Genomic DNA, 21,873 nt, shown 5'->3' with positions numbered 1-21,873 from the left:
CATGTTAGCATGAAGATGTTAGCATATGGGTCAAACCACACACTTTGCCTAAGTGCAGCCTCATATAGCCGCTAGCATCATGGACGGATTATGAAACAATGGGCCCCTGGGCACTAACAAGTAAAAGGCCCCCCAACCTTTTTACATAGGAGACTGAAAGAGACAAGAAATGACTCCCCTCTCGGGCCCTTGTAGGCTCTTAGTCCTGTTAAGTCATGGGTGAAAAATAATTTTCCATTTCATCTTTCATTTAATCTGTAATACTGTATTCATTTTTAATCATTCATTTTGACTTAATTAGTTAGTCCTTAACATTCATATATGTAAAAGATAGAAATCTTATGTCAAGAGACAAAAATAAACACCCACAACACACATTTAGATTTAAATGTACTTTAATTGATGATCACCAGGCTGTTTCCCTTTTACAATGAATCTGTAGTAGTTCTAGTTTAACCAGTTAGATTTAAAGAGACAGAAAGATATTGAATATTGCGCTGAGGAAGAAAAACATAACTAAGATTAATACAATGCAAAAAAGAGAGAGAGAGAGAGAGAGAGAATCAAACAGAACTACCAACACAGCGTCGTCTTAACAACATGTTAATAGGGCAAACAATAAAAGCACAGCCCAGTATTATATTACTGTAGGTCATTTCAGTACCAGTTAAGACAATTAGCTTTTTTCAAATATACGTCTTTAAAATAGCACTGTATTTTTTACTATTATTTCCATGTTAAACAATTACATTCAGGATTATAACTAAATAAATCACATGCAGAAAGATTAGATGGAAAAATGATATCATTTTAATGCAGATATGGTGATGAAATTGAACTGAAAGATGCACTTTTTTCATTCTGTATCTTGTCAGCGTTGTGTGTATTTTTCTTGGTTCAAGGAATAGTTAGCAGTTTTGATCATACTGTCACTAAAAATACCTAAAATGAACAAGTATCACAAGAAGGAAAGTTTGTTATATCGTTCAGACTTGATCTTTCCAGAGCAATATGTACACAAGTGTACACGTAGCAGTTGTTTAATTTTATTGAAGGTTTTTGATTCTGTATGTGTTTCAAGTCATATTCAGGAAAAGGAAAAAGTTGCAGCTGCAGTTATTACTATTTGTTTGTAACTTTTAATATGTTTGTTATGGGATTTCAGTTTAAAAATCAAACTTTTCCCCTCCTGTAGAACAGAACTATAATCAAAATGACAATTTGCCAAAACAGAAAACAGTATCTGCCCATGTTCTGTGCTCCCTTAAAATTTATTTCTAAGTTGGTGTGAATGGTTTTTTTTGTTTTTATATGTTTTTTTGTCTATTGTTTTGATCCAGCAGCATTCGTATGGTAGTACCAACTCTACATTCAGAAAAATAGATCTCCTGTATAGTGCATTCAGCTTCTGTATAGTCATACAGTTCAGTATTGAGTGATTCACAGCTTTCTGCTAATGCCTTGAACATCTCAAGGCCGGGTATTTGGAATCTGCCAACTTAAAAACATTATTCAAAGATAGAACAACACATCAGACCATCCACAAAATCTGATCCATATATTAAAAAGCTTCTTCGTGTTTTGGACACATTTCCATACAGCATCAAAGAAAGGGTAAAAAGGACTTTTTGCTTGGTCGTTTCACAAACATTTAGGTTTGAACTGAAACAGGGAGTCATTTTGAACTTTCACTGTCCCGTCTTAATATGCCCTTTAATTAATCAGCTCCCTCCACACTAGGGTGCGTGTGTGTACTTGTGCGTACTCAGCTATTTAATATACAACCTGCATCTCTTGCATGTCTCAGAGGCAGACATCTCAAGAAATGAGATGCATATCAAGGCTTACACAGTTTATAATCGACAAGTATTATGCTGAAGAGAAAAAAAGAAGAACATTCAGTGGCAGCCTTCTTAATCGGTTATCTTTGATTTGAAAGTAAAAGTAGGCTGGGCAGAGCAAAGAGCACGGAGGCTTTGCAATATGAGGTATAAATTAGTGCTAGTGGTGTGAGTTTTACAGGGAAAGAAAATGGCACTGGTCCCAGGCTAGCACGAGTTAACAAGATGCTCTGGCCTTCCAAAGGAGGTTCTTCCATATTTTGAATCAGATTGAGGTAAAGAACTGGCTGAAGTTAAACTGTGTAAGCAGAGGATCCTCCCTGCTTCTAGTTGGCAACATCCTGACCACAATCTATCATCAACAGCTCAAACAAAGTCCTTTCTGGAAATCCAAGCCCGCCTTGCTTCACCCAGCCCGTCCCATTCCCTAGCTTGAAGTCTGTCTTAAAAAACAAAACAAAATCATGAGATGAGATCAGCCATCTTGACAGAAATCTATGTCTTATTTGGACAAAAATTAAATTTTAAAAAGAAATAATCAGACTTGCGTTTGCTTCTCAGCACACAATTGGAGAATATTAAACCGGAATTAATTGAAAATGCAAATCTGCTACTCTAAAAATTCACATATACATGAAGAAATCAAATTTGGCCTCAAGTAAATTTAATGTGAGCGTACGTGTGAGCTACCCTCAAGTCTGGCCGTGAACAAGCAGAAAGACCTTTCACACTGAACTCACAGTAAAAACTCACTCGCCACAGAACCTACAGGAATGAACCATGCTGGGTTATAAAAACGGCTAATGAGTGTGAATCCTATACCCGCACACACACAAAACTACTTCAAAAACATTCCTACTGTATAACTGCATCCAGTACAATCATAATCATCACATTCATGCTCAGTCTATAAATATTCCTCTGGGATTAATATTAGGTGATCACTTCATATTACGCTGTCATCCCTCGCTAACAGCAAACTCAGTTTGGAGGGAACGTCTTGTACATTATTTTATATTGCAGTGGAAGGTTGTCCTCTGCTGCTACGCTAACTCTCTGTGCTTCAACTACAAACAAACACCCGGCTTCCAGACTCCCTTCTCCCACCTCAGAAAAGTGCGTTCCTATTTGGTGCAATACCTTGCTTGAAGACATTCATATTGGTTTGAAAGTTTGCCAAAGCGGAATCGATGCTTGATTGGATTATACAGCTCCAAAATTAGTTCCAAAGTTTGAACAATGTGAGAGTGCTACTTCTTGGGTATCGCGGTTTGTGTGTGTACTGTATGAACTGATTGGTCCTCTGTTTCAAAGTCGTGTACTTGATTTACCCTGGTTTCTGGCCCTGGTTTAAAATGTCCTTAAAATATCCCATGCTCTCCAAAACCCACAAGCTAAAGGCACATGAAAGAAGCCTCCTGTGTCACACTTAACATAGCTATTTCTCCTAAAAAATAAACCCCAATACTACATATAAATATTGCAGTTCCTACTGGTGTATTGTTCCCTCTGACGGGATGAACAGACGAGCTTTCTTTGCTACATTTGTCACAGGTCACTGCTAGTTTTTTTTTTTTTTTTTTTTATCCACTGCTTCGTGATATTGACAGAAAACTGTAAAATGTAGCTGAACAAGAGGAAATGACAATTATTATTTTGAACCCTCTCAAATGCATGATCGAAAAACGCTGCATTCACCCCAGGATCATAATTCGCTGCATCATCACAAAATATATCATTTATTTAACATTACCTCTGTATTGATATAGAAACATTTACCCTATATGTATACCGGTGTACATACAACCAACAAAGACCATGATAAAGACTTGAAGAAGAACCAATACATCCAGCTGAGATATGATTCGTTTAGAAACGTCGTCCCTTTGCCTGCCGCCTATTGAATTCACGTGAGCATAGACAGCCGAACAGTGTGTCGTCTACGCTATACTGCATTCCACACTTGAAGGCTGGCTAAATTAAGGATTAACCCTACGCAGTTCTCTCTGAAAGAATCCGAGCTAAAACACAAGCATCATGCACCAGCTAAGCTGTGAAAGCCGAGAAGAAAGATTTCAAAGAGTGGCAACCTCAGGCACCTCCTAAAACTTCACCACAAATGACAAGAAGGAAGGATTCTTTCTTTTTTTTAATCTTTTTTCCATTTTTTTTTTAAACATAACATCGATTTATGTCATTACTGAGTTAAGTCAAACACTATGTAGTGTGAGCAGAATTGCAGAGAATGAGTTTTGTCGTGCGCACTGATGGAAAAGAAAGCTTCAAAATGAGAAGCAGAAAAAAATATGCTCTTCTAAAAACACTGTGCATACAATCTAAAGCAATTATTGATTGCCAGAGATAATTTAGAGGATATTTTGGAGAAACTGATTAATAAGAATTCATTTTTTGGCACTTGTTTTGGCCCTTTGAATGGGAAATTTGTCAATTGGGAGTATTCATTTCTGAGTTAATTGTGATTTGAGCCACGGGTGTAAGAGCTACATGATACTAATCTGTAGTTTAACTGTGGCATTTTGCTTTTGTGCGATAACGCTGTTTATATTTCTGTAAGATATGAGGCAAAGAAAGCTGTCATGTGTGATTATGTCATTTAAATGATCTGAACTTTAACCACAACTGTTAGTGCTAGTATAAGAAGTGTGTTAGGGCAGACATTTAACTCACAGAAGAAAACAAACATAAAAGTACGATTTTACTTGCGTGATAGCCACACTGTCACAGAAAGCATAAACCCAGAGGTTTGACTTGGATTTCAGCTAACAGAATCTAATGTATTGAGGGCTGCGGCAAATGTGTTTGAGACAGGTACCATGACAGAACGGGAAAGCTTTAAAGAAGCAGAGAGTGCTGTTTGCTCCCGCTCTACCTCCATTGTGAGCAGATGACTGGGGAGGGGGGTGAGGTGGGGAGGGGGGCGCAACAGGGCTCGTGAAGCTCAGAACTCGATCTTGCAGGCAGGGAAGGACTCGTCCTGCATGACTACGGTGCTGCTGGAGGCCAGAACCATGATGTTCAGGTCCTGCTGCCTCTCGTGGGTCTGCTGGTACCAGTCCCGGGTCACCTCTGTGTCGTGAGTTGGGATCAGAGTCACCTGATGGGGACACAAAGGAATAGAATGAGAGAGGAAACAGTAGGAAGGGAGCTAAAGAGAGTGGTTGGCTATGTGTGATGAAGATAACGCCAAGTTCAGGGCAGGCATTAAAGGAATAGTTTGACATTTTGGAAAATATGCTTATTTTCTTACTTGCCGGGAGTGAGATGAGAAGATTGATTTCATGTCTGTACGGTAAATAATGTACGTAGCTTGCCCGGGTGCAGTGACAGCCAAATAAGTGTATTTCTCAAAATGTCAAACTATTCCTTTAAGAATTTATCTTTGATGAATCTACAGTTTTAGGCGATAATTTGTATTCAGTAGTGACCGCCATTAAGTACCAATAGGTAGTTTTGAATGTGTACATTAATCAAAGTTTGGCTGAAAAATATAGTATGGGATTTGCACACAACTACCTTTCTGTATTTTGGCGGAAATATTTTATAGATTTTCGGCCAGGGTTGACTTGATAGTATCACATTCTTGCATTTTTGGCAACTTATTTCTGCTGCAACAGTTATATCTCAATTAAACGGTGTCCCATTGGGTTACAGATTTTAGGGTTGTGCAGACAACTTTAGCAAACTTAAGTCAGTGCAGAGGTATCTGCATGATAGATGGTGGCCCTCAGGAAATGTTCTTGGTCAATTCCCTGAATTGCATTTAGCATAGAAGAACGGAGGATTTGTTCTTGAATCAGACAGTATGACATACATACAGTACTCTAAATTCCACATTTCAAGTTCGGTCACTATGTATTTGCTTAAGCTTTATTTGTATTCTCTTCACAGGCAGAAGTTAAAAACGCTCAGCCTCTTCTGCTGCTGTAGACCATCCACAATGTAAAATGAGTTTATGTTTTGAGTTGCTCTATTATACTGAGCAGTCATAATTGGCATAATTGTGGTACCTATTTGGTTACAATTTCCCTCCACTCTGTCTAATTAACAAGGCAATTTCGTACTCAGGTACTTGCTGCTGAAGAGAGATGTTAGTTTTTTTTGAGAGTCTCAGTAAACTCCAGATTTTTTCTATTTATGCTTCATCTACAAATATGTACTGTAATGAAATGGCCACTAAGCGTATGAGCATACCCAGTGTGCAGTACCCTTACTGTGGACATAAACTTGGGGAGAATACTACTTGCATGCAGAGAATATGAGAAATGGAGGCGTAGACAGTTAGAGACAAAGGATAACTTAATACCTGTAAATTGGAGCCCCACTGAGCCTTGCCCTCCAGCAGGGCGTCCAGGACTCCACGGCTGGGCTCTCCGCTGCCGGGGTCGTTCCCGCTCACCACGTAGTACGCAGCCCGCACTCTCTTGAAGAATTCCTGGTCCACGTTCTTGGCGCTGCAGTGGTTGGGAACATAGGCCAGGTCGACATAGACAGGTGGTCCAGGGGGGACGGCTGAACTTGTTTTCTGTGTGTTGTTACCTGGACGTAAGTAGGATATAAAATGGCATTAGAGCGTAATAATTTACTAAAACTGCTCTGCAGGAGCAAGGAACTAATGTAACTTTCTCCTGAGCTGAACAAATTACATTCTATTCACTAATTTATTTATTCAAATAAATTATTCGGAAGAAAATGACCAAAATGTTTCATTGCACCTTTATAAATTATGTCTGAATTGCAGATCCATCGTTCTAATGTGCTCCTTCTTCTTTTTCAAGCTATACTTCTCATGCTGTTTAATGAACAGTAAATCACTGCGTATCCTAACTGTACACTTTTTAATGAACACAATCTTTTTGTCTGAACAAAAAGATTATCTGAAAACCTGATATTGTCAAGTTTAGATTTGAGACAGCTGTACAATGACAGGAAATGTTCAAAATAAGCTTTTAACATGACTGCATCAACTCCCCAAGATTCATATTTAATCGAATGAATACATTTTGATTATCCAGAGAGAAATGCACTACTCAGTCAGCACAGTTTCCCGTGGACAAAATTTTTATTAACCAAACAGCACATGACCCCAACTTTCCTTAATAGTACATACTTGTGTGAATAAAATCCTTCTTGTGATAGTGTAATTTTAAGAGCTTAATCACATTTATATAATTGGAGTGAATTTACCAACACTGCATGTGTGTATTGATTGCATTATAACAGCTTTTTAATTGTTTCAGTGGCTAATGGCTGAAATTCAATTGGATTTATGGATTTTAGTATCTACTTTTGACTTCATTTTTATTATTGAAAAGATCAACTATCAATTATATTATTGGCATTTCAAATATGATCCAACAGGCTGGAAATTAAACTCACTATTATGGCCGATCTGCCGAGAATGGTGTCTGTGGAGGCGATATCATCTGAATGTTTTTTTTTTGTTGCTTTTTTTTAGAGAGAATTTTAGTTATTTTAGTTATGAAAGTTATGTACATAAACAACTACAAAATGCCAGAAAAAAAGGAACCCAAGTGCAGTCATTTTTACTTTCACTATGTTGTGTACAGCACTCAGTGTGCACAATTCTAAATCAGTTGAGGCTCAATAATAATCTCTGTTTAAAATAAAATGCATTTTATCTGATTTAATCTAGTGTGAAGGCACTTTGAATCACCCCAGGAATTATTCTGAAGGTAATAACATAAATTTTATGTTGTGTTTGCAGGATGTTACCCACCTGAACTGCTCTTGACACCATTGACCAAGCCTTTTCCTGGATTTAGGATCTCAGTCCTGGAACCGTGAGTCTCAGACATCTTGATAAGCCTGGAGCTTCTCTCCGTGTCCTTCCTCTTGAGGGAGGCTGATCGTGGTGAGGCAGAGTCCTTAGTCTGTTTCACTGGAGTAGAAGACCTTTTCCTGACATCTCCCTTACGAGCAGGTGAGGCTGACTTGGGTTTGCCCTTTCTGAGGCCCTTGGTGGTCTTGTGCTCCTTCTTGAGAAGTTTCTCTGTGCTGCTGTGGTCGTTGATAAGAGCCTCCGGATCTACCATGCACACATCTGGGTGCGGAGGATGAGGAAGAGGGTCCTTCATCGGGCTGGGGAGGGGATCGTGAGTCCTCTGAGGTGATCTAGGTGATGGAGGATGGTGGCCCCCACCAGCTCCAGATGCAGATAATTTGTCCACCGGCAGATGTTCAGCATCTTCGTCCGAGTCCAGATTTCCTTCAGCTGTTATGGATGGACACTCCTCAGTTTCTGGAGGGACATCAGAGTCCGATTGTGATGGCAACGATTCGCTCACTGATGTCGGAGGTGTTTCTTCTCCAGCTAATGTCACAGCCAAACCAGATGATATAGCCCCGGGCAACTGGTGTGGCCCCTGTCCTGCATCTCCATGGTAACTCTGAGCGTGGTGGTGCCTCTGCTTGTGCGACCTCCTTTTCACAGAGTGCTGTTCCTGATCGTCCTCCTCCCCCTCCTGGAAGTGGTCACTGCGGCCGTCCTCCTCACCTTCCTCACTGGAGAGCTGATGAGGACTGGGGTTGATGAACGATGGAGAAAGTTCTCCTTTGCAATGCTTATATTCGCAAGAGGAGTAACCTGGAGGGGAGGCAGAGGAGCAGGTGGCATCGGTGCTCAAGTCAGAGGGACGATCAGTCTTTACGTCTCCTTTACTAGATGTATCCTTTGAAGAGGACATAGAGGTAGCATGGACACTGGTCATCCATTCCATCGTTTCCATTGTCTCTTCTTCCTCCCCATCATCACCATAACCTGGAGGAGGGGCACTTGGGCAGTCATCAGGCCTTTGTAGTAGCTCCCAATCAGATATACTGCTCTTTCTTCTAACTTCTAATCTCTCTGGTGGCTTATCCAGCAGGCTTTTCTCCTCTACTTTTTCACACATCTTTGGATCAGGTGTAGCTCTCCTCTCTTCTGTGGTATCTTTACGTGTCTTTTCTTCTAGTTTCTTTTCCTCTGTTGTCTGCTCGAATTCAGTGTCTTTTTTAGCAATCTCTGTCTTTTCATCTTTTTCACTTTTTTCTTTTTCTGTCACCTTTGCATGTTCCTTGAAAGGTGCTCCATTTGTCTTTTCTTCTTTTGCATCTGATGTTTTCTCCTTTTTCTCTTTATCCTCCTCTGTTTTGGACAGGTCTGTTATGGCACATGAGGTTTTGCTAGCTCCACTATCACTCAGTGGAGTAACTGAGGCTGTCTGTTTAGTTGTTTGCGACACCACCTCAGGTTCAGACACGACAAGAGTAGAGGTGATGGTGACAGTCTTTGTCTCTGTGGAATGTGTGGTACTCTCTACCACATATGAATCGGTTATTGAAGGAAAAGTCTCTTTTTGCTCGGCCACTTTGATTTTTTGACATTCAATACGACATGGTAGGGTGCTGTCTTCCATTTCAAGTGTATCAGGCTCCTCATCTTCTGCTGAGCCTTGGGACCGCCGATCAGAGGAGTCAGCCCTTTGGAGAGGAGAGACATCAAAGCGAGCCTCTGATGTTGATAAGCTCTCGGACACCTTTACTGGCTCAGCACATTGTAGAGATTGTGCTGTGGTAGATGTTGCAATTTTTGTGTCTAGCATATAAAAATCAGTGCTTGTCTTTGTGTCCGTTTTGGGTTTTGCAGAGCCAATTTGATCCTCAGTCTGTTTGGCAGTGGTAGATAAGACTGGAGACGATGGTTTGGTCTCCTCAAACTGACTGAGTAAAGACAGTTTTGTTGCAGGTTTCATTGTCACCTCCATGTACTCATCTCTCTGAAATCCTCCAAAGCAGGAGCTTGTAGACGCTTTCATGAATGATGACTCCTCTTTGACTAGAGGTACTTCAGAGCTTGATATCGTTGTGAAAGTTTCAACTTTGTCTCCAAACTGATGGCTAAAAGGGGCAGAAGTTGAGGCTGAGGATGAGTAACTATACGATGTGGAAGAGTATGTTGAAGAAGAGTGTGTTAAGGTGGTGTATGTGCAAGCTACTGAGGTAGTTTCCTCATGTTTTGCAGTGATATCTGTGGTCTGCCTGTCATCTTTACTTTCTTCTTGGATGTCTCCTTGGCTGTAATATTTATCATCACTTAGCTTGGATAGCTGTGAGGCATCTGAGAGCATCATAGTTTCTTTCTTATCCTCCTTCAATTCTACTGGACTTTCCTCACTGTAAAAATGCTCAGAATAATCTCCAGATCTGCTCTGTCCGATATCAGCATAGCTGCCTGTTAGCGGAGGGGATGGACTAGATGTAGGCTTGGACTCTGAATGATAAGGTGGCAAAGAGCTGCCTGTCAAGCTGCTTGTGGACATTTGTTGAAAAGTTTCCTTTTGCAAAAAGCCTGGAGATAGAGACTCTTTGTCTTCATCTCCTTTTTTGGACTCTGGTACTTCAGAGTAGGTTACATCAACTGCCGATGATAACCTTCTCTTTGTGGTAGGTTCGGGAGACAAATGCTTTTTGTCTGTATCCTCTGCTTTCTTTGTTTCAGGAATATTTGAGGCATCTGGTGTAGCAACACTTATTTCTTCCATTTTGTGAGTACTTTGGCCTGGTGACGGAGTTGTTTTGCCTACATCTTCACTCATTGTCTCTGGAGGTTTGGATGTAGCTATATCACCAGTTTTATCCTCTTCTTTGAGTGGTTTCACGTCAGGAGATGGTGGTTTTTTACTTACGTCCTGCTTGTCTGTTTCTGTGACTTTAGAAGCAGAGGCATCATCAGGTGTTGGTTTACACACAATTTCCTCTTTAAGGAAACCTGACTCAGGCAACTGAGATCTCTTATTGGAGTCCTCTACCACTGCTAAGTTTGCACTATCATCAGGACTACGTCTGCACATTTCTTTTTCAGACTGCTCTCTTGCACCCTTTTCTATATCTACATCACTTAACTCGTCCTCTTCTTCTTCCTCCTCGTCCTCTTCTTCGTCTTCATCATCATCAACATTGAAATCTTCCCCCTCTACAAGTAACCTTTTATCTATCAGGCTCTCTTTTCCTTCAGGAAAGTCTAACATTGATTTACAAATGGCAGAGCTACTAATTTGACTGTTATCAGAGGCAAGAACATTATCATCTATTTCATGTCCTAAAAATGTGGTGGCAGGGGCAGTCCTCAAGTCAGGTGATGTTTCGTTTCTCTCTAAAGGTGATGCGTCTTGTGGTAAAATGTCTTTTTCTGCAGGTGAGTGCCGACCAGATGGAGAACTCTCCCTTTCATGATCAGAGGACTCAGTTTTCTCTTTAAGTGACTCAGCAGATTTTTCCTTTTCTTTTTCCGATGTTTCCTTCTCTGTGAATTCTCCAAAAGCTAAAGGAGTAGCTGAAGCTTGGGTACCAAGATCTGATTGGCTCCACAAGAGAGAGGGTGTATCTTGTCTTAATGATACTCCTGTTGACTGAATGGCAGCACTAGTGGCATCTTTATCACTTTCTCCTGTCGCCCCTGGTTGAAGAGCTGCTACAGCACCTTCCTTCATATCTTCTTTCTCTTTTTCTGATTTCTCAGGTTTGTCCTCTTTGGGAGTGAAAGAATAAGACTCAGTAGCTTGGGACATTTTGTTGTCTTGCATGTCTATGGATGAAAAGCTCTTGTCAACATATGGTGTATCTGGTCTTTCCTCTCTCTCACTCTCCTCCTCTTGGCCTTTCTCTCTGTCTTCATATTTGGGGGAGGCACTTTGACTATGTTGGCTGCTTCTTTCACTCTCTGTGAGGGACACTGGACTGTAGTCAACTCTGCTGAAGGACAAAGGCTCTTCTTTGTATTGATCATCAAGGAGGAACATGGCTCCTCCAGCCTCTGTCTGGCTTGTTCTTCTGTTATCATCAATACGGATATCGGAGGTGTGATCAAAACCTAAGGAAACCTCACTCTCTTCTCGAGAGTCCAAGTCATGATCTTTTGGGATGGGCTTTTCATACGGAGCATACTTGGATGCATCTTGTAAGCTTCCACTGACCATCTCCTTCTCTGAGGTTATTTTTTCACCACTCTCCATTTTTGCAGTGTCTGATTTTACAGCATCAGTGTGTCCAGCCTCAGAATCTTTGTCCAACATAAAATATGAAAGAGGCTGAGAAAATCCTGGAGAAGCTACCTCTCTTTCTCCTTCCATTTCCCTTTCTGCCTCCTTCCCTGGTTTCTCATCTGGCTTTGTCTCTTCTGTAGCAATAACTCCTGGGCTTGTCTGAGACGGCACCTGTTTCTCTTGTGGCGTTTCCTCCACCTTGGACTGGCTCTCGGTGCTCGAAAGAGTACAGCTCCTGGGTCTACTGTCTGTGCTTGATACTGTTGACAACATAGGCTTTTTCTCAGTTGAGTCTGGCATTGGTTCTACTTTAGTAGCTGGGATATCAGAAATTGGTTCTTGTTTTGGAATAGAGGTAATCTCCTCCTTTGGTGTGACAGTATCAAAGGAGGGCTCTGGCTTGGCAAGGGGTGCAGGTATGGTTTCTGTTTTCACAACATCTTGGTCTGCCTTAGGTGAAAGTCTGGATTCTTCTTTGCCAGACTCTTTGACGTCTTCATCAATAGAGGGCTCCTGCATTGTAAGTGTAGGAATGATCACTGTGGTCTGTTCGGATAATGGTTTAGTTTGGTCATTTGTCTGTGCAGTTTCGGATAGAGGACCTGCAGAGAAGATGTCATGGTCTGATTTTCTTGGCGCCACTGACAAAGGTCTGGAGCCTGCGCCTCCCATACAGATGTCCTCCTCCTCTTCATCTTCTCTGTCTTCATCAGAGGATTGAACCACAAATGCAGGCTTGAAATCTGACTTGGATGCAACTGCATCTCCTGATATTGTCTGTGCAAGTTGTTTAATTGTTTTGTCCTGGTCTTTCTCCTGTAATTCCTCTCTCTCCCATTTCTCCTCTTTGGTGTGGTCTGCATCAGAGGAGTCATACTTTTCTTTCTCTGCGATCTCATCTGTCTTTGTGTCAGCAACATCCTTTTCTTTAATTATTTTTTCATCATCCGCTGGTTTGGTCTTTTCATCTTTGATGTCTTCAGTCTCATGGCTGTATTCTTTTTCTTGTTCTTTTTCCATTTTCTGTTCTTTGCTCAGTTCAGCAACATGTGCATCATCTTTTTCTTTCTCCATCTTCTCCTCTTGACTAATAATGAACTTAGCTTCTTTATCTTGTTCTTTTTTCTCCTCCTGGGTGTGATGGGGAGACGGAGAGATGTCATCTTTTGCCGGTTTCAGGTCTTCACTTGATTCTGTTACAAAAGAGTCTTTCTGCATTTCTACTGATGCAGCACCAAAACTGTCCTTTTCTGTCTGAGCTCCAGGAAGTTTTTCAGAAGTTTCTTCATATATATGCTTATCACCAATTTCACAAATATCATCCTTTTTAGTCTTCTCCTCTTCCAAGGTCTGAGCCATAGCCGTAGGAAGATCTACCTCTTTTTTATCATCCTTCTTGGGTTCAGACTCAAAAGGATAATCATGTTTCCCTTTTTTCTCATCTTTGGTGCTAAATGTTGGAGTGTACATCTCCTTCTCTGTAATGGATTCAGCTTCATGGCTGTCCTGTTTGACTGCATCTTTCATTTCGTCCTCAGTGGTTTCAACTTTAGAAGGCTCTTTCTCTTTTGCAACCTTGGGTTCTTCAACAGTGGTTTCAACTTTAGAAGGCTCTTTCTCTTTTGCAACCTTGGGTTCTTCAACAGTGGTTTCAACTTTAGAAGGCTCTTTCTCTTTTGCAACCTTGGGTTCTTCAACAGTGGTTTCAACTTTAGAAGGCTCTTTCTCTTTTGCAACCTTGGGTTCTTCAACAGTGGCATCTGTTTCTTTCTCTTTCTTCGTGTCATCCTTTTCAGTTTCTTTATACATAAGTCCCTCCAAAATGGGTTTGTGGTCAGGGATGTCCACCTTCTCCAGCTCTTTAGCCTCCTCTATTATTTGTTTGTCAGAAATGTCAATTTCTTCCACCTCTTTCTCATCCTTTGAGATTTTGACAGAAGTATCAACAGTGTCCTTTTCCTTCTGCTCCTTAATGGATACAAAATCAGAGATATCGCTCTTTTCTTTCTCTTTTTCCATTTCCTCTTCTTTAACTTTAAATTCTGTATCACGAGTTTCCTCTTTTGGTGTTTCTTTTTCCTCCTCCTTGATGACTTTTACATCAGAAGTAACTTCTTTCAACTCCATCATCTTCTCCACGTCTGCGAGGGGTTTTACACCAGCAGTGTCTTTGCTTTCCTCTTCCTTGGACGGTTTGATATCAGACATTTCTTCCTTAATTGCTACTGTATCTTTTTCCTCCTTTATGGGTTTGATATCAGCACTATGATCCTGAATTGTCAATTCTCCTTCCTTGGATGGTTTGACAGTGAAGGTTTCCTCCTTATCCACTGCTTTTTCCTTTTCTTCTCCCATTGATTTGACAGCACTAATATGTTCACTGATATCGATCTCCTTTTCGTCTTGTGTGGTGGGTTTAGCTACAAAAATGTCAACCTCTGTGCTTGTTTCGTCCTTGGATGTTTCGACAGTGGAAATTATTACATCTTCTACCTCCATCTTAGCAGGTTTGACAGCAGAAGTGTCATCTTTGTCTTTACTTATCTCTTGCTCTTTTTCTCCTTCCATGCCTGGTGTGACAGCGTCCTTAAATGTTTCTTTTGCTTCTACCGTGGTTGGTGTGGCAGAGAAATCCTCATCTTTACATACTACTACATGCTCTTCCTCCATTTTGGTAGGTCTGATAACAGCAGTATCATCTTTACTTTCCTCTTGTTCCTTTTCTTCTCCAACTGTTGGCTTAACAGCAGAAGTATCTTCCTTACTTGGCAGTTTATCTTTTTCCACTTCTTTGATAAGTTTTATAGCAGCAGTATCATCTTTACTTAGGTCGTCGTCCTTGTCTTCTTCTGTTGTAGGTTTGAAGGCCTCGGAATCATCCTTGCTTGCTTTCATATCTTTGTCCTGGTCAGTGGAAAGTTTGGTGCCCGAGCCATCATCTGTACTTGTTTCTTTCTCTTTTTCTTGCTCTTTGGTTGGCTTGGCCGCTAGAATCTCATCTTTACTAACTGTTACATCCTTTTCCTCAACCTTGGTGAGGCTGATGGTTGAGATAGCATCTTTACAAATCTCTCGGCCCTTTTCTTCTGTCATGGTAACAGCAGATGTATCATCCTTATCAATAATTTCTTCTTCTTTGGTGAGTTTAGCAACAGGGATATCACCAACCTCTTTCTCCTTTTCCTTATGCTCATCTGTGAAGGGTTTGGTAGCAGAAACATCTGTCCTTTCCATCTCTTTCTCTTTCTTATCTTCAATCACTTTGATGTCAGATGTCTCTGTCTCCTTTTTCTTCTCCCAATCTTTAATAGGCTCAATAATGGGCACATCGTCCTTCTTTGCCTCTTTCTCCATCTCGTCTTTAACAGGCTTGATATCTATGGCATGAACCTTTTCGATCTCTTTCTCTTCAGTCTTTATAGAGCTAATATCAACCTTTTCTGCCTCTTTCTTCTCGTCCTCTTTAAAAATCTTACTATCAGACACATCATCCTTCTTAGCTTCTGTCTCTTTAACCTCACTTTTGGTTTTGAGGTCAAATTCATCATCTTGTTTTGTATCTTTCTGCTTCTGCTCATCTTTGACTTGTTTGGCATCAGAAGCAAGAATTTCAATCTCTGCTTCTTTAGTAGTTTTGACTTCAGCTGTATCGTCTTTTTCAGGCTCCTTTTGTTCATCTTGAATGGCTCTATCAAAAGTGACAGTGTCCTTTGCAATTTGCTCTTCTTTGACAGGTTTAATATCAGAGGTATCATCCTTTACTGCCTCTTTCTCTGCTTTCTCATCTGTGATGGACTTAATGGCAGAAACGTCTTCTTCGATGACCGATTTCTGTTGCTGCTCGTCCTTGATTTGTTTGTCATCGGAGTCGTCCTTTTCTTTCTCCTGTTCCGCCTTGATGGTTTTAAGTCCAGATTTATCATCATGATCGTCATCATCTAAGAAACGACTCTCCCTCTCCGGAATTCTACCTGGAACAGGAACTGTAGGTTCTTTGTCTTTGAGCCCAATGTCACTGTCTTCATCACGTTGTCCAGATGAAATGAGGGAGTCCCTCTCTAACATGGGTGGCTCAACTTCTGTTAAAGATGCAGCAACAATGGGGATTGTTTCTACCTGTTTGCCTTCATCTTTTGGCAGTGGTGAAATGTCTTTTTCTGGCTCCTTCATCACTACAACCTCTTTTATTTCCTTTTCAAATGTTTTGTCCAAGGATGTTGCAACTTCTACTTCATGCTGATCTGCTTTCTGTTTGTCAACATCTTTTTGTATCTCCGTTTCTGCTTCATCTTTCTTTTTAGTTTTGTCTTCAGTTGCACTGACTACATCAGGGAGCTCCTCTTGCTTTTGCAACTCCAAATCAGGGAAAACCTTCATCTTGTCTTCCACTGGTGACTGCCGAATTGGAGAGTGAGCTGCACTTGAGGGTCCAGACTGTGGAGGGGAGGCCATTTTCACAGTGATATCATCCGGACTGAAGCAACGTTCCTCACTCTCTGAAGTTACTGAGTCTGATCCAAAAGGTCTGGTAGGCACAACAGATGAAATATCTTTAGGTGCAACTGCATCTATATTTTCCTCTTCAACTGGCAGGTGGACTGGTTTGGTGTCTTGTAGAGACTTTGTAACAGGAGACACTGAGACAGCAGGCTTTTCCATGTCTCCCTCTTTACTTTGTAATATTTGGGAGGAACCATAGCCCTCTTGGAGTTTTTCAAGTGAAATGTCAACATTAGGAGTTTGGTCTTCCTCCTCTTCTTCTTCTTCCTCCTCAGCATCGTGAGCATCAGGAGCTTTAGCTGCTGTCTTCACTTCTGCAACAGGAAGCTGTATGTCATCAGATGGAGACTTTGCTTGTTTGTCGTCTTCTAAAGAAGGCGGTGAAAGAGTTCCTGCAGAGAGTGGCAGCTCTTTGCCTTGTGTAGAGTCAGGTGGGGTTGACAGGGGAACAGGGGTTTTGGGTGGCTCCTCACCCTGAGGTGCTGCGACAGATGCCACAGATTGATCTTCAGCAATAGAAGTAGGTAGGGAGGACATTTTGTCATACTCTGTGATGGACGTTGCAGAAGACACATGCTCCTCTTCTGCCAGAGGAGCAGTGATGATGTTGGTGAACACAGATACTTGCTCCTGCACAACTGGCATAAACCCTTTCTCGGTCATAGCTGCAGCTTGCATCTCCTTCATGCCAGGAATGTTTACAAATGATTCGGTCTGATCGGGAACAGAGATGTCATAGGCACCCACGTCATATTGAAGGTGTGGTATCCTCTCCTCTGCCTCTTCGTGAATCTCCTCATCAGAGATGGTCTGTTCTGTCTCAGAGTAGCCAGGGATGGTTTCGTCTTGGATGTAGGAGATGGCTTCGGCTGCAGCAGCCCCTTGAGCTACTGAAGTTATGGGAGCTGTGGCCCCTGCGACATGTGACAGGTAGCCTTCCTCCTCTTCTTCCTCGTATTTAGCTGTAGCCAAGATTTCAGGAGTTTTGCTTTCAGTGACCATTTGTTCTTCAACCGTATCTTCAGGTTTGACTTTGATTTCTTCATCAGCTATTACATCTAAATCTTCCACTTCCTCCAGTTCGGCTTTCTCCACTGCCTCCTCCTCTTCTTCTTCTTCCTCTTGCTCCTCCTTAGATGGAGTCACTTGTAGCTCCTGTTGTGTCACAACAATAGCTGAGAGATTTTCTGATTTCTCCATTTCTTCTGTTTCATGTTTTCTGTCAAGCCCATCATCCTTTGCCTCCTTCCATTTTGATTCATCTTCCTCTTCACCTATTCCCATATCCTCCTCCTCCTCCTCCTCCTCCTCTGTTTTCTTTTCGGCAGCTGGGGCCTCTTCTTCCTCCTCCTCCTCCTCCTCATCCTGAGTTGCTGCTCCCTCATCCTCAAACTTTTGGGTCTCTTCTAATTCTTTCTCTTGTGTCAGTTCCTTGTCTTTCTCTTCAACTTCAGCTTGCACTTCTGGGGCTGTTACCTCCTTTTCAGGAGACTTTGTTTCAGCAGTTTTGCTTTCAGCAGGAATTTCAGTTGTAGTTTCTTGTGCTGTTAGCTCAGATGAAATTTCAGTACTGTCTGGTGGTTCTGCTGATACAGCTATAACCTCAGCTTTTTTCAGTTCTTCAAAATCCTTAGTGAGGTCTTCAGGTGTGGAGGGAACAGATATGCCCTCAACAGCTCCATTCTCTATCAGCTCAGGTTGAACAGTTTTGGGTTTTGGCTCCTCTGGTTTGGGTTCAGTAGATTCAGCCTTTGCGGCTTTGATTTTTCCAGTTTTGGCTTTACTTGACACTTTAGCTTTGTGTAATGTCTTTCTGACTTCTGGTGTAAGTGGTTTTAGGTCAGGCTTTGTGATTTTTCTCAGCTCGGGTCTGGATGTTTCCCTCTTTTTGTCCTCTTTGGATTTAACATCTTTCTTCTCATCTTTCTTAGCAGAGTCATCTTTCTTTACTTTCTTGATCTCTTTCTTTTCCTTGTCCTTTTTCTCATCCATTTTTGACACCCTTTCCTTGGAGTGCTTTTTTAAGGATTTTTCTTTCAAGAGTTTTTTCTTTTCTGGCACATCAGTTTTAGATTTTATAGTCTTGGTAGGTTTCTTCTCCTCTTTTTTCTCCGATATATTTTCCTTCACAGAGTCGCTCTTCGCCTCTGTGGTGGCTGACACATCATCTTGTCCTTCAGTTTCTTTCTTTGTTGCTTTTGCAGTAGTCTTCGGGGATGATTTAAGACTCTCCTTGCTATCTGTTCTTTGTTTTAACTTGGTTTGTTTTATAACAGAGGGAGGAGCTCCAGAGGCAATATCCTTTTGTGTGGCTACAGGATAGCGCAAGAAGTCAAGGTGCTTTAATTTTTCTAGCCCCTCCAGGATCTTGTTTTGTGGTGCATTCCCAGGGAACAGCACTCTAACGATTTTTTCTGCAGGGTTGGCGGGGAGCCAGACAACTAAGGCTGTAACTGATGTCAGGTAGGGCACAGATATTTCTCCTTCTTTCCCGTTGGGCAGCACAATACCAGTTTTGGCCTTGCTGTTGCCAGCCCACTTCTGCATTAAAAATTGCATCTCTTTACTGTCTTTGACAGGGTTGAGAATATACATGTCTAACCTGCCCACTCCCATCTTGTGGAACAGAGTAATGGGCTCAATAGTGTTGCTGACCACTCGAAAGAGAGGCTCCGGTTTGATTGCTAGTTTGTTAAGGTACTGCAGAGTCAGCGAGGCCTCCTCAATGCTGCGTTTCACTTTCAGATTAGATTCTGGCATACGGAGCTTCTCTGGTACATTGAAGAAGACCACACCTAGTTCAGGGGAGATCAAGTTCTTCATCCAGTCGTTATAGTTGGTGGAGCCTTGAGACTGCTCCTCCTCTTGTTCTGCTATCTTCCTCTGAAGAAGCCCATTGATTCCTGGGAGATTGTCAGCGCCGATGTGTGTAAGAAGAATTGAGTCAATGCGGTCCAAGTGACGGACAAGCTTCCAGAAGCAGGATTTTCGTTCAGAGCCTCCATCCACTAAGATGTTGAAGCCATTCACAGCAAAGAGAGCAGAGTCTCCTCGTCCACCAGGAAAGATGTAGCAACATGGCTTGGACAGTTTCAGGAAGCCTCCAGAGGTTGGTGGCTCCAGGAGGTCAAAAGGTGAAGGGACGTCAACCGTCTCAGAGATGTACTCTGTGAACTCGGTGACACCCTCCATCTTGGGAAGAGCAGGTTCAGGGTTTAGTTTGTATTCCAGGAACTCCCAAAGGGTCTGCTGCTGTCCCAGGGAGCTCCAGCCCACCTCCCCGCGGCAGGACACAGTAAGTGTAGCCTGCTGCTTGGGGGCTGTTGTGCCCAGTAATTCACTGACCTGCAGGAGAGACACCCAGACACATCAGTCAGTGATGCATGGATAAATGCGACAGACTTGTGTTGTAAAGACAAATAAATAAACAAATAAATAAAATAATGGTCAAGGAGACAGTGTTTTTGTCGGGAATTTGCTGAATTTATTTTTAAGAACAAATTGATAAATTCAATTGGAAAACTGAGAAAATTGGGGGATGAATACTCCGATTATCTGTCATTCTTCCTGCAATATTCTTGTGCAGGTTTTTGGCAAATGTTAAGACTTTGTGCGTTTCTTGACAAACTAGTTTCTATTTGTTTATGGACCAAAAAATGTCAAGTGAATAAACACCTCAACCCCATCAGGTTTGTGCTCGTTCTGGTAGCCTTGGACCTCTTGACCATTTGAAGGACGACGACTGCACACAGGGATGTCTTCTTGTTCTTTATTTAAACAGCATAATGCTGAAACAAAGCCCAACGTTTTGGTTTACGCCTTTATCAGGGGCTATACAGGAGTCAGAAAACCACTTTATGTACATTCTCAACCATCATACAAAGCGTCTGATACGATGATTACATTATTCAAAAATCGAGTCATCATCTGTGTCACCCTGCTTATGGTGTATGAGAATGTATATAAAGTGGTTTTCTGCATACTACTCCTGTTTGGCCCCCGTTGAAGGTGTCAGCAGAAACGTTGTTTCAACATTATGGTGTTTGAATGAAGAAGAAGAAGAAGAAGAGAGCAAGTCTGTGTGCAGTCCTTCTTCATTCAAACTATGGACCAACAAATAAATTCCTAACGTGTCAAAGCGTGTACCTATCCTTTCATAGTAAACTACTCTAAACCACCCCCATGCATTTACAGTATGACTTTGCAGTGTAAAACCTTTATCAGATTAAGTGTAAGAGGACAGCAGATTTGACTCACCCCAGGATCAGTAAAGACACGTGAAAAGGTCTGGTAGGTGAAAACCCCAGTTTGAAGAAGAAGGCCACCGTGATCTGAGCTCTGGCCACTCAAGACCAGAAGCTTGTGTCCTGCTGAGTCTGTGACTAGAGACTGGATCTGGGACGGACACACACATAGAGAGAGTGAGACAGAGGACAGTGAAAGGAGAGAGAACACTACCAGGATAGAAAGACCCGTGTCACTGACAAAAGAAGATGCACTTTAATCGTGTCAAAGTTACTAAGATTTGGCAATGAATTTTTGTGCAAAAATAGAGAAAAATCAAACTAAAAATAGACACAGAAGTCTTTTTTTACTTCCCCAAATGGGAAAAGAGGTGATTTTGGTGATGAATATCTAATAGGACTGGGTGTCTGATCTCAGTACTACTTTGGTACTGGCTGAATGTGTCTGCAGAACTGAGTATTAAAAACTGTCAAGTACCATAAAGGTGGCATCCAATTCCTGGCTAGATTCGAAATGTAGTTTTCTTTGATCGGACAGTCCTGATTTAAATAATAATTTTGACAAAACTTAAACCATATTTTATTATGGCCAAGTTGTACAATAAAGGTTTCGTAGAAAAAAAACATTCCTCAAAGCAAGGTTTGGGAATGAAGCAGAGCCTGACTCATTATTTTTGACTTGGCCAATACAAGCTTATTGCAATTTTACTTGTATTGACATATGGTTCTGATAAGTACGAGAAACTACAGTACTGAAATGTCAAAAGATGTTTTGAGGTTGTTTAGAAACTGTCCTCATTAAATACTCATCCAGCAGAGAGCATTGAAGTTTATTTTACAAAAGTGAATTATCCCACTAAGTACATATCTTGGTCACATATTTCTTTAAAAGAATTTTATGGGATCAAAAATGTTTATGTATTTATGCAAAAAATACACTGATATTGATCGCAGAAATCACGTATTGGTTGGGCTATATATATTAAAAAAATATATTTTTTTGGTATCATTAGCAAAACTATTAGCAATGGTATTAAAAATTTTCAAAAAACACCCAGTCTTATAGGGAATTGACAGGTTAATGTCAGAAGTTGTACTGAAGGTAATACACACACATATACATATATATATATATACATATATATATATACATATACATATATATATATATATACATATACATATACATACATATATATACATATATATATAGAGGCCACACCATTG

General features: G+C 41.2%; 1 protein-coding gene across 3 annotated transcripts in view; it reads right to left on the bottom strand.

The window, feature by feature from the left end:
- Positions 1–1,019: 1,019 nt before the first annotated feature.
- The window catches only part of map1ab (microtubule-associated protein 1Ab), a 77,062-nt gene continuing 56,208 nt past the window's right edge, over positions 1,020–21,873 (bottom strand). The window contains exons 5-9 of one of the 3 annotated variants that reach the window (XM_040131858.1): positions 20,660–20,797; positions 17,879–19,747; positions 7,600–17,701; positions 6,166–6,398; positions 1,020–4,956 (exon numbers count right to left, since the gene is read on the bottom strand). In XM_040131858.1, coding sequence (XP_039987792.1) covers positions 4,801–4,956; positions 6,166–6,398; positions 7,600–17,701; positions 17,879–19,747; positions 20,660–20,797 — 12,498 coding nt within the window. In that variant the 3' untranslated portion in view covers positions 1,020–4,800. Of the gene's footprint in view, positions 4,957–6,165; positions 6,399–7,599; positions 17,702–17,878; positions 19,748–20,659; positions 20,798–21,873 lie in introns of those variants that run through there. The other 2 variants (XM_040131857.1, XM_040131856.1) reach the window with 2 other exon arrangements.

Source organism: Xiphias gladius, chromosome 8 (genome assembly GCF_016859285.1).
Source record: "Xiphias gladius isolate SHS-SW01 ecotype Sanya breed wild chromosome 8, ASM1685928v1, whole genome shotgun sequence".
Taxonomy (NCBI): domain Eukaryota; kingdom Metazoa; phylum Chordata; class Actinopteri; order Istiophoriformes; family Xiphiidae; genus Xiphias; species Xiphias gladius.
Note: the sequence above shows the minus strand (reverse complement) of the source record. Positions and strands in the feature narration are given on the sequence as shown.